General features: G+C 31.2%; 2 protein-coding genes across 2 annotated transcripts in view; one reads left to right on the plus strand and one right to left on the minus strand.

Annotated features, from left to right (window-relative positions):
* LOC134697877 (ribonucleases P/MRP protein subunit POP1-like) overlaps positions 1 to 3,590 on the minus strand; it is a 38,187-nt gene extending 34,597 nt beyond the window's left edge. Inside the window, exon 1 of the mRNA XM_063560167.1 lies at positions 3,467 to 3,590. Within this exon, the coding sequence (XP_063416237.1) occupies positions 3,467 to 3,469 (3 nt within the window). The 5' untranslated portion in view covers positions 3,470 to 3,590. The remainder of the gene's footprint in view (positions 1 to 3,466) is intronic.
* A 583-nt stretch (positions 3,591 to 4,173) lies between these two features.
* Positions 4,174 to 20,491, plus strand: LOC134697898 (2-iminobutanoate/2-iminopropanoate deaminase-like). The gene is made up of 6 exons (XM_063560188.1): positions 4,174 to 4,352; positions 11,440 to 11,545; positions 13,927 to 13,981; positions 14,153 to 14,221; positions 16,951 to 17,006; positions 19,763 to 20,491. Exons 1-6 carry the CDS (start codon positions 4,288 to 4,290, stop codon positions 19,832 to 19,834), a joined length of 423 nt encoding a protein of 140 aa, XP_063416258.1. The 5' UTR covers positions 4,174 to 4,287; the 3' UTR covers positions 19,835 to 20,491.
* Positions 20,492 to 21,555: the final 1,064 nt, after the last annotated feature.

The raw sequence follows: 21,555 nt of genomic DNA on the forward strand, positions 1-21,555 counted from the left end.
ATATGTTCTACAGTGGATTGGTTAATTGTTGTGGGTACCAGTTTATGAGGATATAGGACACAAATACTTCATTTCAAAATTTCGTGAAAAAAACTTCTGAAAATAACCCTTGGATAAGCACATAAAATCGTATATCATATTTTCCCATGAAATATATATAGTAACCTACAAATGATTATGACTTACATCATGTATATAGCAAAATGTATAGGGAAATACTTTGATATATCTGAATAACAAGAGGCTGTTTAGTGAGAGCAACCTAAATTTTCTGCAAAAGTCTCACCCTGAACAGTAGGGCACAACATTTAAGCTTGACACAGCTCTGAATTAGGATTGTGATTTAATATTTAAAATAAATTACATGGATTACTAACTAATTAATAATGATTATGATATTTGCAAATCTGAACTCTTAACAGGATCGTGTAAATATTAAACATTAACATACAAAACAAAAATAAAATACCACATAACAACTGTGACATCTACATGTTCCTTCATAACACACATGACTTAACAAAAAATAGTTGTAAAGACATTTTGATGTTTTTTTGTTATAACATTTTGTACTAGTTCATGGAATAAGTTAGAGTTATTTCCCTTTAAACAGAAATATGGTTTAACATAGTACTCTAACATAAGATAGGATTAACAGTTTGAATTCTCTAAAATGAGATATGATGTAACACAATGTATATCTATTTTCAAATAATATTCAAATATAATTATATATATATATATATATCCAAATATTTTTTCTTTCATTTGTCACAAACCATTTAACAGATCTGCAACTAATTAATTTTAACAACTTTAAATGTAATCAAATTTATCCTTCAACAAAAAAGATAATTATCTAATTAAAGGAGTTCACTACATATACAGCATTTAGAAAGCTTTTTACACAGAATAACAATAAAAACTATCACAAAATTATTTAAAATATTTACAAAAAATGTTTTTAAAAAAAATAGTTATTTCCCTTTGCTCAGAAACAGATTCATTCATCAAAAAATTAACTTTTCGGGAAGGCTTTAACTATTAAACATCGTGAAAAGCTAAAATCGTCAAAATTGAACTTGACCTTCATTTGGTCACAGAAACAACATTTTACTCTAAAAAAAATCTTAAAAGCGACTTCATGTTACATGCAAATAAACGGACAGTTTGACAGATGCCCCAAATCAATAACTGTTTTTTCCTTAAAAAATCTGGTTAAATTTACAAAACAAAAATAGCCTTTCAAGCTGTCATAGTTTATGTCAGAGCTTTTTTTTTAAATAGCCTTTCAAGACGTCATGGTTAACCTCAGAGCTTATTTCTAACATGTCTAAATAGCCTTTCAAGATGTCATTAGTTTTCACGTTTGAATTGTTTTACATTGTCATTTCAGGACCTTTTATATTAAACTGGACTTTGCTCATTGTTGAAGGCTGTATGGTGACCTATACTTTTTAATTTCTGTGTCATTTTGGTCTCTTGTGGAGAGTTGTCTCATTGGCAATCATAACACATCTCCTTTTAATATGTTTCAAGACATCATAATTATATGGACAAAGTACCATTGTAACCGTACTTCTCAAAGCATGTAACCATTGTTACCCTAAAGAACTTATGTAACCTGGAAGCCATGAAAAATGGTGTTGCCATGGTAACATCATGGTTACAAGGGATTCTTGTATGTGTGTAACCAGTGTAACCAATGTAACCATTACGTCAATGAAGGTACATGTACCATGATTTGAAAATTTCTGAATATGATGATTTATGATAGTTTTTAAAAATGTAACCATTAGCCCCACAGGACGCAATTACAATGTACCACCAATTACGACTGGACACAATTACGAACGATTTCCAATGTTTTCTCTCTGAGATCATATTTATTTATGTTTATCAATAAATGTTTTTATAAATAAAACCCCTATTAACATGATTAAAATTCCCTTGTTTTCATGATAATACAATTTATGTGCACTTGGTGAATGTTGATGACGATGACAAAATCATTCTGAAAATATTATAAGAACTGCAATCCGGCCTGCAAGCTATATAAGAAAAAACATAAAGGTAAGTGCATATTGCCTTCTTTTGTTAATATATAGAAAGAAAAATATCTCCTGATTCTGTTCATATGCGTGGATGCCTTTGATCTTGCCCAAATAACCCTGAAATTGATGTTTTTAAGACTCTTGTGACCCTATTTATGGTCAACAGAAAATGTGTTAATTTTATTGAAAAGTCCAGAAAACTTTGAAAGAAAAGTTGACCTATATAAAAAAAATCATAGATGAATGGTTAGTACACCACCGAAATGGATAAACTTGAATTTAGTCATGTTAGTGCTCCTTTAAAGAAGGAAAAAAAAAAATTCAGAAATCTTTCCTTTACACATGACCAACATTTCGTCTTCAACCACTGCAGAAGTAAAAAACAGACTGGTGCATCTTATTTTGCTATGAAAATGTGTTTGAGATCAAGATTAATGTATGCTTTAAATTTGTTAATCTAGACTGTTGTTATTGATTTCTTCTGCAAGATATATCAATATAGTGCTGTTTGGAATTGCGTCCATATGTGGCTCTCTTGAGCCGTAAAACAGGGTCACACAAATCTTACTAAAGTATCATAACATGAATAAAAATTTATGTGGGATACATGTATGATGCAAAATGGAAAGCCTTCATACATCTTAAACTCTTTACCAGGTATAAACATAAACAATTCAAGAAATGTAGTCTGCATAAAAAATAGTTCAAAAATCATTCATAATTGTGTCCGGTGGGGCTATGTCAATGGGGGTTTCATAACAAGGTAACTGAATAGACAACTTTGGAGTTTGATGCATTTCCATGAAAAACTCTTTTAGTAAACGTCATTTGAGCGTTTAGGTTTGTCGTCATTTCTATTCTAATGTTGAGCGAGTGGTTGGTAAACTATAATTCTATATTGTACAAATTGTTCGGCAAATTGAATTCTCAAAATTGATAATCAGCACTGCTGTCATAAGGGAATTGTCATTTTAAGTACCTACAGAACAACCATTATTTCTAGTTTGTCCTGCACAACGATGATCACTAAGACACTTGATGAACGTTAATAGTGCAGGGATACAGACGAGCCCCTCTATCTGGTAAATGACGTCATAAATGCGCGCATAATTGACAAGTTTTTTCCGGTGACGGATGAACTCGAAAGTGGTCTATTATGGTGCACATTTTGTGCCTTTATATATGCCTGTGTTGCAACCCAGCAAAGCCCCTGCTGCATAACATTTTAGTAGTTAAACAACTCAAGCACAGGCACATGTTTTGTTTATGTTGCCATGGATAAACAAACAAGTACCTGTTTGTAAACTCAAAACTCAAAACTCAAATGCCGGTTATCAGGTTGTCTAGTAACTATCTACTATATTTGAGGTATTTTTCCATAAAATACATAAAATAAACATGTTAAATCATACCATGGTCCTGTAAAGAGTATTTTTTTTCTGCTTGACAAATCTAATTCACTATATTTGACCAACTTTAATCCGCTTACATCTTTTAGAGTTTTAGAACATGTTTCTGATGGGCGCAGACATTTTATTGTACACGACAGACGATTCACTTCCGGAATAAATGATATATAGATTCTTACACTGCAACAAGTGTATTACGATATTTCTCCACTCGAGACAGTTAAATTTTATTATTTAAAGCGCGAGGCTTGCCGAGCCCTTTAAATAATAAAATTTAACTGTCGAGAGTGGAGAAATATCGTAATACACGAGTTATAGTGTTGGAATCTGTTTCTCTAATGCTTTTTATCGTTCTTTTTCAAAAAAATTCAGAAAATTGTGCTTTTTTTATGCGACGTCATCAGCCAAGGTCTCCTTTTTTGATGACGTCACAATAGGAAAATTGAGAAGAAAACAAAACATTTTGACGTCATAATCAAATTTCGACTAATCATTTGCCGAGAACAGATTTTTCACTAGTGAGGAGAAATATTTTTCTCACACCGGTCAGGAAATGTGAAAATAGCACAAAAATTAGAGAAATATTATTTCACCACCAAAGAAATAATGTCACTGTTTAAAACATATGATATGACCAGAAAATGAAAACCATTATTATAAAAAAATCATAGTTTACAAAACCAAACGTAAAAATGTGGCATGAACTTAAAAATATAATAGATCAATGCTCAGGATCGCGCTTCTTAAGAACCGTTTTATTCCTCGATTACCTCCCATATGACAAGGACAAACAATTAAACTGAGCTGACCAAACACATTGAAATATGGCAGGAATTGTAAGAAAGATAATAAAGACAGTAAAGGCTCCAGCTGCTATTGGACCATACAGGTGATTATCTATGCCAAATATTTAAGAAACCTGACAATGTGCACCTTAAGTCACCTGAGGCTGAGCAATTTTACTTTATACTTTTATTAAATATTATAATTTGCTGTTTTCACAAGTTACTCTGATAACATTGTTGGTCGGAGTATCCTTGTTATTAAGTTACTGAATTCCAGGTGGAAGTGATATAGATGTGGTGTGAGTGCCAATGAGACAACTCTCCATCCAAATAACAATTAAAAAGTAAACCATTATAGGTAAAAGTACGGCCTTCAACACGAGCCTTGGCTCACACCGAACAACAAGCTATAAAGGGCCCCCCCCCCATTTTTCATTAAAGAAATTGCAAATTTGAAGCTTTGTGACCATTTAAATAAAATATTGTGAAAATTTGGAATTGTTTATATCTATATATTATATTTTTTCAGCATTTTACTTGTCTAAAGAGACTTTAAACCACAAAAAGAAGAATACATGCTTAATTATTTTTATTAAATTTGAGATTCTTTATCTTGACAGGTTGAAAAATTCAATAAATAGTCCATAATATGGGGACGAAGTCCCCAATAACAGTAGAAAATTCAATAAAAAAAAATTCGGGAAAATTTCCCGAATTTTTCATTGTTTTAATGAACTCAAAATCATTCAATTTTTTTTGTGTCATGTTTTAAAATCACGGACCTGAGCAGAATTCTACAATGTACTCAGACCTTTTTCCGGTTTTGTTTGTATGAATCTTTAAGTAAAATATATATTTACCAGTCTGTTATAAATAGGAAGGAACGCAATACCAATTTCATTTTTAATAATTCCTCGATATGAAAAAAACGTTACCTGATGATAGTGTTTCTTTGTTTACATTGCATATGACGTCATAACTAAATAACATCACAACTAAAATCCCTAACAACAGAACCAAAATTGGAAACGTTACGGTTTTTCCGTTTCTTTTTTAAACAAATATTTAAGTTACAGAAAAATAATTCATGCAGACTTCGTCCCCATTTACAGGTTTATGCCTGCCTCATATTAATGAACTACGAAATCTAGATTATAGCTTGATAAAAGATATTAAAACATATTTGGAGTTGTTTTTTATACTCTAAAGACTGCTAAAAAATCAAGAATCAATGCATTCTGATGAATAGAAGCGGTAAAGTTATAATTTTGTATCAATTTTATTGATATTTCTGCTTTTTTTGCAATAGTTATCTCCCTTTTCAATGCAAATCTCCAAATGATGAATTTTAAATGGTGATTTTTTTAGTCCTCCTCAAGTAAGATTAAATTGGACTTATTTTCAGTGTATGTTTGTGGTATAATGCTAAAGATTAAAACTTAAAAATCATCTGTTGCAATTACTTTCATGTCAGGGTCAAATTTATGCTATCTAGATTGACTGGACTTTATATATATGACATGAAAATGTTTGACAATTTTCCTATTTTATTTTGTGTTAAAAGAGATTTATGTATTAAGTTTTTAATTTGCATTATCTCCCTTATTCATTATGTTATTAGATAAACTAGAAATTAGAATTACTGAATATAAAGGATTAAGTTCAAGAATCAGGGTTAAATGTGTTCGAATTAGCCTTAAGTTTGTGATGTTTTTTTAAGCCAGCAAAAATACTACAAATTTCACATAGATGTAGTTGTGATATTACTATTTCCATGAAATATTTTCATCATAATCAGTATAAATTTATTGTGTTGTTATGTCAGATTTGGTCAAATCTTAGATAATTCTTAATATTTTTTTTTTGCATTTATACACTTTGGGCATCACCCATGATCCAGAACTTTTCTATGTCTAGGTATCCAATATCATCATTGGCAACTTTTGGTTACAGAATATTATGGATTCTAGGTTGTGGCCATTTAGGTTTTCTCAAGCTTTTTAAGTCTGAAAAAATGCACAAAACCATAGCTTTTTGACATTATATCTGAAATGTGATGATTTTGAAGCCAATAATTTACTCTTATGAAGAGATTTATTCTAACATGGAAGTCAAGGAAGCCAGTTTTTTTTTAACGATAGATCCATTTAAGAACCAAATTATGGCCATTTTAAAAAATTACTTTCAAGTTGAAAATCATGGCCATTATTGGCCAAAGGTGAACCTTCTTGTCCTTTTATCTATATGAAAACCATACTTAATGATAATTTTGATGTATTGGTTCGATCAAGAGCTGCAAATATATGATAAAAGGGAATTACAATGAGTCCTATTACGGTAGGTTTCTTTGATCCACAATAATCATTCTTAGACAGGTTTTTGGGATACGATTGCTGTCAAGCAATCTGTAGACTTTTACCATTGACCCTATGACACACTCCCTCACGTCATTCGTTTTATTCTAAACATTCGGCAACATCTCAGATTCTTATGATTGTCTTGCTTTAAAAGGTAAAAACAAGCAAAACAATTGAACATAAACAACTTTCCTGTAATGTTTTACTCATAATCTTCATGTATGATATTTTCCTTGACTTATATGCGTGTTTTTAACAATACGGAAAATCAGAATTAAACAGTATTTATATTTAGTGTTTTTATAAATTTAGAAACACGTCAGAGGGAATTCCCAAATTTTGATAACTTGCGAGAGTTCTCTGAAAGCCGATCGATAATTCTATTTCTGTCACAAGAACTGAAGTGAAGTATTTCTATATTTTACCGTTATGAAACTGATATTTGATACTGTACTCTCATAAAGAAATGGAGAACCATTCATCATATCATTTAATAAACGTTCTTGTTCCAAATCGCAAGTCGCGGTTTGTTTATGTATTAATGTCCATGCGTGGTCTCACTAATTAGAGACAAAAAGAATTGTAGAGACAAAAAGCGTCAAGAAGCGACAAGAAGAATAATATTAGCAACAAGAAACTATTTAGCGACAAGAAACCATTTTTTTATTTATATTATTATTCGAAATAAATATTAAAAAAATATGCAAAAGAAAACAATTTCAACGACAGGAAAGTTAATTTTGATAGGGGGGGGGGAAATGAAACTTGTAAATCTAATTCAGTTGCTACATTTATTTACATGATATTTTATAAGGTATCACAGGAAGTATATTTTGTCTTTTTATTTGTTTTTAAAACCATTTTTGTACAATATATAATTAACTTGCAAAATGCATTATTTGTGCATAATTGTCCAGAAAATTCATACACAAATTGTGAAATACAAATTAAGAACTGAAATTAAACAAGAGGAAAACATAATTAAAATGTGAATATTTTTCATCATTTTATTTAGTGTATTGTCTCATTTAACGATATTTATCATGTTTATGGATATAGATTGAAGATTAAAGGAAACTGATGACAATCTTGAGTTTTCAACAGGTGTTCACTATTCGGTACAATAATTTTATATTCTGGTGCGTGTAATTGATGAAGGTGTTAATGGATGTTATTGTTGCAATAAAACAAAGGACACGCACCTAGTTAATCTCATTTGTTGCTCTTAATTGTGTATTACCTTAGAGTGAAGCCACAGCTAATGTTGGTCCTATCAGGAAAAATTAATTGTACAGTTAGGAAGGAAATAATATTTCATGTTTTTGTTTTTATTAAATCCTTCAAAAGGAAGGTGACAAATCTTTGTTTTTAATTTTCATTTTATAGCGTTTACATTTCCTTTGCTCTTACACATGTTTAATTTCTGCATCTATCAATATGATAATAAAAAGTACACAATCTCTTCATCAAATTTTTTTTTATTTCTTCATCTTTCAATATAATCCTAAAAAATATTGTAATGTATGTGATAACAAAATGTATTCTTGTCGCTAAATAGCTTCTTGTTGCTTTTTGTCACTTATTATTTTCTTCTTGTCGCTTCTTGACGCTTTTTGTCGCTAATTAGTGAGACCCCACATGCGTGTAGTTTTCCTGATTTCAAGGGGTATCAGATTGAGTGATTCCCCGCTTCATTGATTAATTTGAAACTCATGGGATTCTTTCTATGTCTGTCTGCATATGGAGGGCTATTGTTGTTGCATAATTTTAAATCACATGCATAATTTAAATTAAAATAAATGTATCATCATAAAAATTACCTATAACACCCCTTCAGCAGAAATGATATCTTCCATGTTATCGTTTCGAGTTGTCTCCCTTTTCGAAGTATTCGTCAAGAAGTCGTTAATGCCGGTAAACGTCGTATTATATTAAGAACGATCTCAATGTAAACAGAGGAGTGTGTACGGAAAGGAGTCATGCCCTCTGACCCAAAGGAACTTCGATAATTAAAGAGTAAGAAATGGGGTTCCTCCTAAACTGGTCCGCCGTTCTATATATAGCTTCGCACCGAAGGTCAGTGTAGCGATAAGTGAACACAATATGATAGGGGTCCAGTTTAGGGTTCCTCCTAGAATTACGGTGATAAGATACGGAAGCAAGTTAACTCGTACCACGGCATTGGAACCAAAAAAGTTAACTTGTACTACTGGGAAGTCGTAACATTCAGAAAAATATATAAAGAATATGATGTTTAATGGGTTTCTGTTTGTAAACTTAATAGAAATAAAGTTGAATTACTTGAATTTTACACTGGAGTTAAATGAAAACTTAGACATAAATAAAGAATGTTTTAAAGCATTAATGTTTTAACTGATCTTTCAAACTAGAACATAGGCGGATCCAGCCCCCCCTTTTTTTGTGGAAAAAATTTGGTTGATAATAAAGGGAATCATTGAAGCATGACTGGAGCGGGCCCCCTCTTAGGTCAGTCAGCGGGCTCCCCCTTAGGAAAAGTTCTGGATCCGCCACTGTAGAACTTAATCCAGAGGAAAGTTAAAACATTGCTTTAACTGTACCTTATTAAAATTGAACATGTTGAATATGTATATATCCAATTTAAGTTAATTAAAGCTGTAATCCATGATCACAAATTGAATGCTATGTTTACAATTGTTGAAAGCCATGTGCTTTTTTTTGCGGGGAAAATGCGGACCCCCTTAATAGGAATCAGTTAAATTTCATTGTTACATTTATTTATAGACAGTAAAAATAATTTTGGCAATCATTTTGACTAACTGCTAAGATTTTATTATTCATAAAAAAATTTCTTCGGGTGAAACTGTATATACCTTAATTATCTACATCTGCCACAGTATTTTCTATCCAATATACAAGGAACATAAGCTACAAATTGGCCATTGTACTTTCAAATTATATACATTTTACAGACTTAAGAGGTATTGGATGAAAGTAACGTATATCATGTATATTCATCATTTAACACCATTTGAATGCATTTAAATAAGTTGGTACGAGTTAGCAATGGTTCGAGTTTTTTTTGTTTTTTTTAATGGTACGAGTTTACAATGGTACAGGATAACTATAATTCGATAAAACACAATAAGTACATGGCTCATACACTTGTAACGGGGATTGGCTATTCTTTAAGTTGAGTGACTATTCAGATTGTTACATTTTGCATGTGCAGTTGAATTAGTTTAGAGAATAATACTATCCAGCTGTACCAGGGTTACCGGCCAAAAATGCTTGAGACTCGCGCATGTTCATGCTTTTTTTGCAACAGTATTCTTGGATCTATTTCTTTCCTCTTTGATCTTTTGAATTTTGGCCAAATCTCATGCATTTGTTTAATGAAAATTTGGCAGAACTGCTATACATGTGTCAATGAAAACTATGGCAATCGTATCCCTCAGAGCATTCTGCTCTTTGATTTAAAATGATAATAATAATATACATTTGTACATGACATAATATGGAATCAAACTAACCTAGAAAAATGTGATTGCACATGAATGCTATCTATTTATATGTATCATCAGTGGCGGATCCAGAAATTTTCATAAGTGACTGACCTGAGAGGGGCCTACTCCAGTCACGCTTCAGTGATTCCCTATATAAGCAACCAAATTTTTTCCCCAAAAGGGGGGCCCTAATTCCGCCTCTGATCATGTTAATAATATCTTGTCGACCATATGCAGTCTTCTTAGAACATCTCAATTGTTCAGTAGATGGAGTGTAGACAAAAATGCACAAGAAATACTAATACATATTATTGAGCCCATTCATTGTAAATTGTTTATTATATAGACTTTTTTTTTAAATTGGATTTAAGTTTTAATTTGTTAAAAATCAAATTGGAGAATTTGAAACATATCAGTGAACAGGAATCTGAAAGCCCCTTTATAGGTGCTTAATCAAAATTCTCAAGATTTAAATTGTTTAAGGGTTCAAAAGAGGAAAGAAAGATACCAGATGGACAGTCAAACTCATAGATTGAAAATAAAATGGCAACGCCATGGCTAAAAATAAAAAGACAAACAGACAAATAGAAGTACAGAAGACACAACAAAGGAAACTAAAGACTAAGCAACACGAACCCCACCAAAAACTGGAGGTGATCTCAGGTGCTCAAGTAGGGTAAGCAGATCCTGCTCCACATGTGGCACTCATCATGTTGCTTATGTTATTACAAATCTGTCTAGTTCGGTAAGAAGTCACATTCATGAAAAGGGAGAGGTAGTGTCATTACGACATAAGGAACATATTCGATATCATCTGTAAAAAGGTTATTCTCAACCAAATCTTCATGGCGTCTGTAAAATTTATGAAGGGATGATTTCAACTTCACCATTTAGAACACTTGGTTTGATTAATAGCTTCCTTGTGAGCAGCAACCCTCTTTCAAGGAAATCATGATAGGAAATACAAGCCACTAAACGAAGTATATATATCTCTCAATTGATAGGATATTCCTTGGGCCAGGCACTGCTGGAATGTTACTACTAGGAAATAGAAACTTCACAATTGGGAAGTTGGGAAGCTGAAATGATTTCTTTTTTCATGTGAAATTAGTTTATACACAGAGGCAGGAAACAAAAATATATAATTTTGGGCTTGTTCTCATTTTGAAAAGGGAATGGATTCATTCCTTTATTCAAAGAAAAAAAACTCTTTTTACTTTCTGTTCTTTGTAGTGAAATTCTTACAAGTAGTTTGTATAAAAAAATGTTTTTGAATTAGAGCTTTCTCAGTGCATAATACTGTTCTGATGCATACTATTATATTTTGAAATATCTTTTATTGTTTAAAGTCAGGCTGTGCTGGTTGAAAATACTATGTATCTCTCTGGGCAAATAGGAATGGATCCTTCTACTGGTAACCTTGTATCTGGTGGAGTTGTGCCAGAGACAGAACAGGTATGTGTAAAGCAAACTTGTATCTGGGTTAAACTTGGAAAATATATACTGGTACTGGTACATATTATCCGCGAAAAAATCTACCAGTGAAATTCCATGTCTGGAAAAAAATTACTGTTACAAATTATCCCCAGGATAATATATCACAAAGGAAAAAATAAACCTTTGCATATGTGAAAATGGTCCCTTCAACTGGTAACCTCAGTGTCTGGTTTGAATTTTAAAGGGAACAGTCCTATGAACAAGGCAGTTTAAGGTTCAAATTAATTTTAAAGGTTTTATGTAGACATACTGTCAAGCGTTGTGTATGAAATGATTGTAAGATGTACATTCCAGTCTAGTCAGTTTAATCTGACCTTGAACTCATTTTCATGGTTCATTAGTCATTATTTTTCTTGGTTTTGTCCATGTATCAGATACTTTAAGCAAAGCTTCAATAGGTCAACTATATTTGATGTATTGAGTATAAAGTGTCAAGTATATAAATGTCACTCTGGCAGGGTTCAATGTGGTTCATTGACCAATGTTAAAGTCATAAGAAACGAGTGACCGGTGAAAAATAATGTTCTTCCAATTCTTGAACCAATGTTTACAAACATCATAAACTTAGTCTTCTGTGCTCGAATTTATATTTTTTTTTGTGTAAATTTCGTATTATCCTCAATTTTTTTTTCAATTGGTCAGTGTTGTTGTGAAAATATGGCAGGTAATTAAAGTTCGTGTTTTGAAGCCGAAGTTTAACAATTGTCACCTGTTTGTCAACAATTGACGAAAAATAAACAAAAAAGCATGGAAATTGAGCACGTGTTTAACATGTAAATTCAGATAATAGTTTATTTTAAGGACATCCATGCGAATTGTGGTCACTGGATTTTTACGAGATGGGTCACACTGAGGTCACCTTGCATACTGAAAATATGTCGGGGGAATTGCTTTCTGGAAGGAAGCTATTCAAATACAGTAAACTTCTTCTAAATATGAATAAATTAAAGAATATTCTTTAGAAAAAAGTATATGTACATAAGTTTTACAATGAAAACTATCCATTGAGTTATAAAAAACATATGCATTAATTTTTTTTTTATTTGAGGTTTCTTATGACTTTAAGGTTTCATGGTTATATAGCATGTATAGGTTTATCAGATACATGTAGTATAAGTAATGAGTCAGCTATACATGCTATAATTAGTGTTTGAAATGATTTCATGGATTACATTTTTTCTGGCAGGGTCAATCTGAACTTGATCTCATTTTCATGGGTCATTAGTCATGTTAGTCAATTGTTTTACATTGTCTTATCGGGCCTTTTATAGCTGACTATATGCAGTATGGGCTTTGCTCATTGTTGAAGGCCGTACAGTGACCTATAATTGTTAATGTTTGTGTCATTTTGGTCTTTTGTGGATAGTTGTCTGATTTGCAATCATACCACATCTTCTTTTTTATATTAGTCAATCTTCAATTTGTTATATTGTTTTGTTTCTCAGATACTAGAAGCTAATAGGTACATTGTATAGGAAGATGTGGTATGAGTGCCAATGAGACAACTCTCCATCCAAATTACAATTTGGCTTACATCGAACAACTAGCTATAAATGGCTACAAAATAACAAGTGTAAAAGCATTCAAACGGGAAAACCAAAGTTCTAATCTATATTTGTGACTGGTATGACTTTAAGGTCATTGACCTTGCCCTTATTTACATTGATCATTGGTACTGTTAAAGTTTGTGTGATACATGTGTCAAACCTTCAAATTATTTGTGTACAACATTTCAAACTGTGCACACTTATTATTTTAATTTAAATTTTTAAAGCTGATTATAATGGTAATGGGTTTTAACATTGTTGAAGGCCTATAGTTGCTTTCATCATTTTCATTTTGACTTTGGTGGAGGCTTTTCAAATTGGCAACCATACCACATCATCCTATATTTAAACTTGTGTGATAGGACTAAACCCTGCCCATACTAAATATATATTTATATATGAAATAAAAAAAAAAATGAACATTTTTGTGCCTGTCCCAAGTCAGGAGCCTCTGGCCTTTGTAAGTCTTGTTTTATTTTGATTTTAGTTTCTTGTGTACAATTTGGAAATTAGTATGGCGTTCATTACCACTGAACAAGTATATATTTGTTTAGGCCAGCTGAAAGACGCCTCCTGGTGCAGGAATTTCTTGCAACATTGAAGACTTGTTGGTGACCGTCTGCTGTTGTTTTTTCTATGGTTGGATTGTTGTCTCTTTGACACATTCCCCATTGCCAATCTCAATTTTATTGATAAGACACCTAACTCAATAATACAGACATTACAATTGAACATTGACAGCATTCAAGGAAAACCCAGAACTAAAAGACTGTTTTATATTGTATATTTTAGGCGCTTAGAAATATGGGAGCTGTGTTAGGAGCCGCTGGAGCTGATTTTAATAACAGTGAGTAAACAGATGTGTTCTGAACAAATCTAAAAAATTATGATAGGCTAGTAAAAAATATTTTGTTAATCTTGCTTAAATGCTTTCATTAAAATTCTTGAGAAATTCTTGTTGTCAATTACTTATTTCTATGTGATCCAAATCATAAAATCTCCTTATTTTATTTTTTAGTTGTCAAGGCAACAGTTCTATTACAGAATATGAATGATTTTGCAGCAGTCAATGATGTTTATGTGAAATGTAAGTTTAAAATATCTTTAGAATTTAACATCAGTGCTAATAAAACTTACCATGGGTACCAGTTGAATATATCAGAAGTAACTATGGTACTGTTCATGAGTAATAATTAAATTTACTGATAGGAACTACAATGAGTTCAATTAGTATGTATCATATGGGGATAGGAGGGGTTCTGATTCCGAAATCCAGGGCTTCCAAATTAGAATAAATTAAAATCCTGACATTCGAAAAAAAAAATCCCTGATCCTGAAACGGTCAATCCCAAAATCCTGAGCTTAAAAACACCTGATCCCCGGGTCCTCATAAAGGTCCTATCCCCCTCATCATATCTGTGTACAGATATAACCTTGCATGAGAACATTTAACAAATAACTTTCCAGTTATATTACTCACAGGAAAAGTAATTAGATTTTTTTCGGTATTGACTTTTCAGATTATATTTTAATACCAGTAGTTTCATGTTGAAGTCAGTGTGTTTAAGTTAGGAATTGTTTTATTAGATTTCTGTTCATACACAAAACAAAAATATTTATTAGTCCAAGCAAATAATGTTGTGTAACCTGTCTCTCTATATCGAGCCTGAATTTTCATGTCTACCCTAACCCATTTTATAAAAAAAATCTATTTAAGCACTGTTTTATTACACTTATTACCCTATTATTAAAGAATTAAAATATTTACAAGTATGAAATTATTTTACCTAACTTATAAATCTCTTTTTTTCTTCCAAAGGACAGGAAACAAGTATACACATATTTTTGGCCTTACATGGAGAGACGCTTTTGTGGTTTTAATGTATTCAATAAATAAAAGCCTGTAAATACATATCATCAGAAATAATGATGGTATCATTTTCACTATAATTTAAGGTATCCTCCTGACCTTATTACTCCATTAAAAGTTAATAGTTTTATGATACTATCTCAATAATCGATTATAATTTTAAATTCATCATTTCAATCCTTTGCAATTTAATTTATAGCTCTAACGGTGAACTGAAACTTATTTTATGGATTATTCAGTTATAATTAAAGAGAAAAAGTCATCTAGTCTTAAAGTTATGTTTATTTGAAGGCAATCAAGAGTATAAAATCTGCTTTAATCTTAACTTTTTCCTTGAGAAGAAGTTCTCGTGTAAAAAAAAAAAAAAAATCATTGGTCAACCAATAAGGTATAAGGCCACATTTAGTGCATAAGTTAATTATTTTTAAAACTTAAAATGCCCAACATCCTTCCCAAAAACAAAAACAAAAATATTTTTAAAAATGAACAGATTAACAATAAACTTTTTTTCAAACTTCAAGCATTAATAAAATGTTTTCAAGTGGCTTGGTTTTTTCTAAGTGTGTTTACAGTTAATACACACATGTGTAATATGGCGTTATAAATAATGTAGTATTGTATTTCAAGATTTATTGAAAAGATAATTAGATTGTTCAATACCTGTTTACCTTTATAGATGGTTAGAGATTAAATATGCTACATACATGAATGTCAATGTAAGAAGATATTTTATTGACAGTTTAAATACATCACAAACTTACTGTATATGCAGTTATAGTTAAAACCACAAAGGTTTAAATACTGTTATGAATATTTCTTAGTGGGGTACCAATTATCAAGGATGTAGCTGATTGACTTGTACCAGGAATTAAAATATTTATCACAATACAAACTATTTGCAGAATTATTTAAAACCATAGTCATATAACTACTTAATTCACTAAAGGTACATTTTTCCTCAATTATTGAAAGTTGAAACTCTAGAAAAAGTTTGAATCCAGTAACTTAATTAATTTCAAAATTTTGAAATAATTGTTTATTCAATTCAAAAATATTACGAATTTTTATCTGAAGCTCCAAAAAAAATGTCTTAAAGTTTAAAAATACTGGTAAACATAAGTTTAATATTGTTAATACATGTAATACTCGTTCAGTCTGCTATCTTCTCTCTGCTCATGACAGCTGGCAGGTAAGTAAAAACCGTAATTTCAAGCAGGATAAGTTAACTTTATTAATTTCCAAATCTATTTACATCATCAGTATAAAATAGCAATACAATGTTTGTTTTCCATAAAACAGTTCATGTCATATGTACATTTTAAAATTTACATATTTTATAAATCCTTCCTGCCAGTATTTGTAAGCAAAAGTTCTAAAATGCCCTGTTAGTGTAGTTTTCATTTCACCTCTACAGTGGCGGATCCAGGATGTCCATTTCAGATTAATTTTGTCATTTTGTTTTCGTTGCAAATGATAGGGTTATCCCACTCAAAAGTGTTTTAATCAATAAGCTCTCCCAAGATGTTATGTAAAATTCATATAAACACTTGGGTTTTCCCTTTTGAATGGTTTTACATTAGTAATTTTGGGGCCCTTTATAGCTTGTTGTTCGGTGTGAGCCAAGGCTCCATGTTGAAGGCTGTACCTTTGTTGGTTTTTTTTCAAATTGGCCCAACAAATTTTTTTCTTTTTCTAATGGCAACTAAATATTTAGATGTATATCAAATATTTTAACATGCCTAGAACACCTAGGCATTACATATGTTAGATGAATATGGATAAATTGAGTCCATTTTTTTTTTTAAACCATCAGAGTGTAATAACAGTCATGACAACCTGTTTCTTATTGTTTGTTTTCATAATTTTTAATTGCAATTAATTTCATCATCAGATTTCTGTAGAAGTTAACATGGTTTCTGCCATTATCATTTTCTATATTTTAACAGATTTCCCAAAGAATTATCCAGCTAGAGCAGCGTACCAGGTGGCAGCTTTACCAAAGGTTGGTATAGTTCTCTTGTATTTCTCAAAGCTTTACCAAAGGTTGGTATAGTTCTCTTGTATTTCTCAAAGCTTTACCAAAGGTTGGTATAGTTCTCTTGTATTTCTCAAAGCTTTACCAAAGGTTGGTATAGTTCTCTTGTATTTCTCAAAGCTTTACCAAAGGTTGGTATAGTTCTCTTGTATTTCTCAAAGCTTTACCAAAGGTTGGTATAGTTCTCTTGTATTTCTCAAAGCTTTACCAAAGGTTGGTATAGTTCTCTTGTATTTCTCAAAGCTTTACCAAAGGTTGGTATAGTTCTCTTGTATTTCTCAAAGCTTTACCAAAGGTTGGTATAGTTCTCTTGTATTTCTCAGTACTAAAGGTTGGTATAGTTCTCTTGTATTTCTCAAAGCTTTACCAAAGGTTGGTATAGTTCTCTTGTATTTCTCAAAGCTTTACCAAAGGTTGGTATAGTTCTCTTGTATTTCTCAGTACTAAAGGTTGGTATAGTTCTCTTGTATTTCTCAAAGCTTTACCAAAGGTTGGTATAGTTCTCTTGTATTTCTCAAAGCTTTACCAAAGGTTGGTATAGTTCTCTTGTATTTCTCAAAGCTTTACCAAAGGTTGGTATAGTTCTCTTGTATTTCTCAGTACTAAAGGTTGGTATAGTTCTCTTGTATTTCTGAAAGCTTTACCAAAGGTTGGTATAGTTCTCTTGTATTTCTCAGTACTAAAGGTTGGTATAGTTCTCTTGTATTTCTCAAAGCTTTACCAAAGGTTGGTATAGTTCTCTTGTATTTCTCAGTACTAAAGGTTGGTATAGTTCTCTTGTATTTCTCAAAGCTTTACCAAAGGTTGGTATAGTTCTCTTGTATTTCTCAGTACTAAAGGTTGGTATAGTTCTCTTGTATTTCTCAAAGCTTTACCAAAGGTTGGTATAGTTCTCTTGTATTTCTCAAAGCTTTACCAAAGGTTGGTATAGTTCTCTTGTATTTCTCAAAGCTTTACCAAAGGTTGGTATAGTTCTCTTGTATTTCTCAAAGCTTTCCCAAAGGTTGGTATAGTTCTCTTGTATTTCTCAAAGCTTTACCAAAGGTTGGTATAGTTCTCTTGTATTTCTCAAAGCTTTACCAAAGGTTGGTATAGTTCTCTTGTATTTCTCAAAGCTTTACCAAAGGTTGGTATAGTTCTCTTGTATTTCTCAAAGCTTTACCAAAGGTTGGTATAGTTGTCTTGTATTTCTCAAAGCTTTACCAAAGGTTGGTATAGTTCTCTTGTATTTCTCAAAGCTTTACCAAAGGTTGGTATAGTTCTCTTGTATTCTCAAAGCTTTACCAAAGGTTGGTATAGTTCTCTTGTATTTCTCAAAGCTTTACCAAAGGTTGGTATAGTTGTCTTGTATTTCTCAAAGCTTTACCAAAGGTTGGTATAGTTCTCTTGTATTTCTCAAAGCTTTACCAAAGGTTGGTATAGTTCTCTTGTATTTCTCAAAGCTTTACCAAAGGTTGGTATAGTTCTCTTGTATTTCTGAAAGCTTTACCAAAGGTTGCTATAGTTCTCTTGTATTTCTCAAAGCTTTAGCAAAGGTTGGTATAGTTCTCTTGTATTTCTCAAAGCTTTAGCAAAGGTTGGTATAGTTCTCTTGTATTTCTCAAAGCTTTACCAAAGGTTGGTATAGTTCTCTTGTATTTCTCAAAGCTTTACCAAAGGTTGGTATAGTTCTCTTGTATTTCTCAAAGCTTTACCAAAGGTTGGTATAGTTCTCTTGTATTTCTCAAAGCTTTACCAAAGGTTGGTATAGTTCTCTTGTATTTCTCAAAGCTTTACCAAAGGTTGGTATAGTTCTCTTGTATTTCTCAAAGCTTTACCAAAGGTTGGTATAGTTCTCTTGTATTTCTCAAAGCTTTACCAAAGGTTGGTATAGTTCTCTTGTATTTCTCAAAGCTTTACCAAAGGTTGGTATAGTTCTCTTGTATTTCTCAGTAGAACAATACTCTGAATCTACAAACATACAGTACACATTCAAATTAGTTTTAAAAAGTTCTAATAGTTTGATGTCTTTTACCAATGAACTAGTTCATATTTATGTACAGGGGCCAGCTGAAGCACGCATCCAAGGGCAGGATTTTTAGTTGAAGACCCATTGGTGGCCTTTGGCTGTTTTCTGCTCTTTGGTCGGGTTGTTGTCTCTTCCACATATTCCCCATTTATATCCTTATTCATTTTATATGTCTTTGTTTCTTCATTTTTTTCTTGGAACACTATTTTTTTTACCTGAACATACATGAAATATTTGCCACTGGACAGAAAGGAACCACCAATCAATATTGTCAATATGATTTTTTTACATGTACCTAATTACACCTCTATCAGGTTTTTTTACATGTACCTAATTAAACCTCTATCAGGTTTTTTTACATGTACCTAATTACACCTCTATCAGTTTTTTTTAACATTTTTTAACTACATCCTATCGGGTACTATAGATGGGGGTAATTTGTTTCTGTATTTTTTAATAGTTTTGCTCATTTTTCTTTATTTGTAAAATATAATTGTTCTTCTGTATCAACTTGATATATAACTGTAGTCTTGGCATAATTTTGGAGTAATTCTTTTTATTCTAGCACCTCATTATTCTGTATTCATTTTTCGCTATTTCTTATTTTTTGCCAATTATTCTCTATTCTGTAAACCCCATCCACGCCCTCATCTTATTGTTATATGTATAAATTTAATTAATCTGAAGTTTTAATTATTTATTTTTTTTATTCCAGGGAGCACAAGTAGAGATTGAAGCAGTAGCCATTCTAGGAGAAATTACTGATGTTGAACATTCAGAAAGTTGAGGAATAAAACAAATATATTTATACAAAAAAAAATATTTTTAATTTTATTGAATGAAAAATGCAAATCATAAAATATCATTCCAAACTGAATATTGGAATTACATAGACAAAATAATTATTTTTAAATGCTTTTGAACATAGTTTGGTCTTTACATTATTAAAATGTCATAGGTTATGTATCTGTCAATTTAAAATATATATTTCATAAATGGACAGGCAGACAAGAATTGAACAAAAAGGTAATGTGATCTCCCTTCATAGATAATTTATCTGTAATATTTCATAAATGGATAAGTTAGAAAATAATTGAGTAAAAATGTAATGAAGTGATCTCCCTACAGTGATCAGCAAAACTGATTTCAGGTTTACCTAATGTACCTAATGTGTTCAGTATTAGGAAAGGGAGGCTGACAAAGTGAGAAATAAAAGCCTGCATTGCTGGTAAATAGATTGATCGTTTCAATCACAAGTTACAAATGTTCATGATAGATATATATAGTTAAGATGAAATGATGTTTTCAGATATGGGACTATGTTACATTTTATATCAGATCTTTATTGTGTTTAATGTAAAAACTACAGAATGATGTAACAATATCAGGATTAATGAATACCTATTTTGATGATTTTGTATAAAATAAATATTTTTTTAATATACATTTAATATTATTTGAAACAAGTCCCAATGCCCAATGCAAGTCCGAATGTCTGTATCAGGTCAGTTTCCATTTCTTCTATTGGTTGATAAAGTGTCACTCTGTAAATTCAAAAAATATTGTGAAAAATTTGACAGGGATAGAATCGCAAGAATTTAAACTCTTTGATTTTTGTTATTTGAATTAAACAGGATTTTTTGTCAATATTGTGAAAATTAAATTCACATTTTAATCCAAATGACAAAGTTGCAATAATAAATGCAAACAATAATTTCTGAATTTACAGTATTTGATTTTGTCAAGTTTTATAGATTTTCACAGACTTGGTGACTTGGCATCTTAATATTGTATACAAAAATCAGCTTGTATGTCTGAACATGATCAGGACAACCAACACAATAATTTGCCCATTGCACTTTTGATTCTCCACAAATAATCTTGGTGCAATTACATTGAGACTATATACAGAGGCCATTTGCCACTCATCCCCCTCTTTCAAGATAAATCCAGTTCAATTTTGTTGGAGAGATATTTTCATTATTGTGGTGTTTAGTTCAATTGGCTTTGAAAAAATTTACATAAATATTTTACATAAGAAAATGATTGTACCAATTCAGGAATATGACAGTTATCCATGCGTATGATGTGTTTTAGCTTTTGACTTTGCCATTTGATTAGGGACTTTCCGTTTTGAATTTTCCTTGGAGTTCAGTATTTTTTAATGATTTTACTGTAAACCCTTTTCTAAATTTAAATAAACGTATGACAAACATGCATAACATTGTTTGTCTGTTAATTGTTTTTCCCTATGGTATTGTCTGTTAATTGTTTTTCCCTATGGTATTGTCTGTTAATTGTTTTTCCCTATGGTATTGTCTGTTAATTGTTTTTCCCTATGGTATTGTCTGTTAATTGTTTTTCCCTATGGTATTGTCTGTTTTTCTTCCACTTGTTTGTCTGTTAATTGTTTTTCCCTATGGTATTGTCTGTTAATTGTTTTTCCCTATGGTATTGTCTGTTAATTGTTTTTCCCTATGGTATTGTCTGTTTTTCTTCCACTTGTTT

Source organism: Mytilus trossulus, chromosome 1 (assembly GCF_036588685.1).
Source record: "Mytilus trossulus isolate FHL-02 chromosome 1, PNRI_Mtr1.1.1.hap1, whole genome shotgun sequence".
In the NCBI taxonomy this organism is placed as follows: domain Eukaryota; kingdom Metazoa; phylum Mollusca; class Bivalvia; order Mytilida; family Mytilidae; genus Mytilus; species Mytilus trossulus.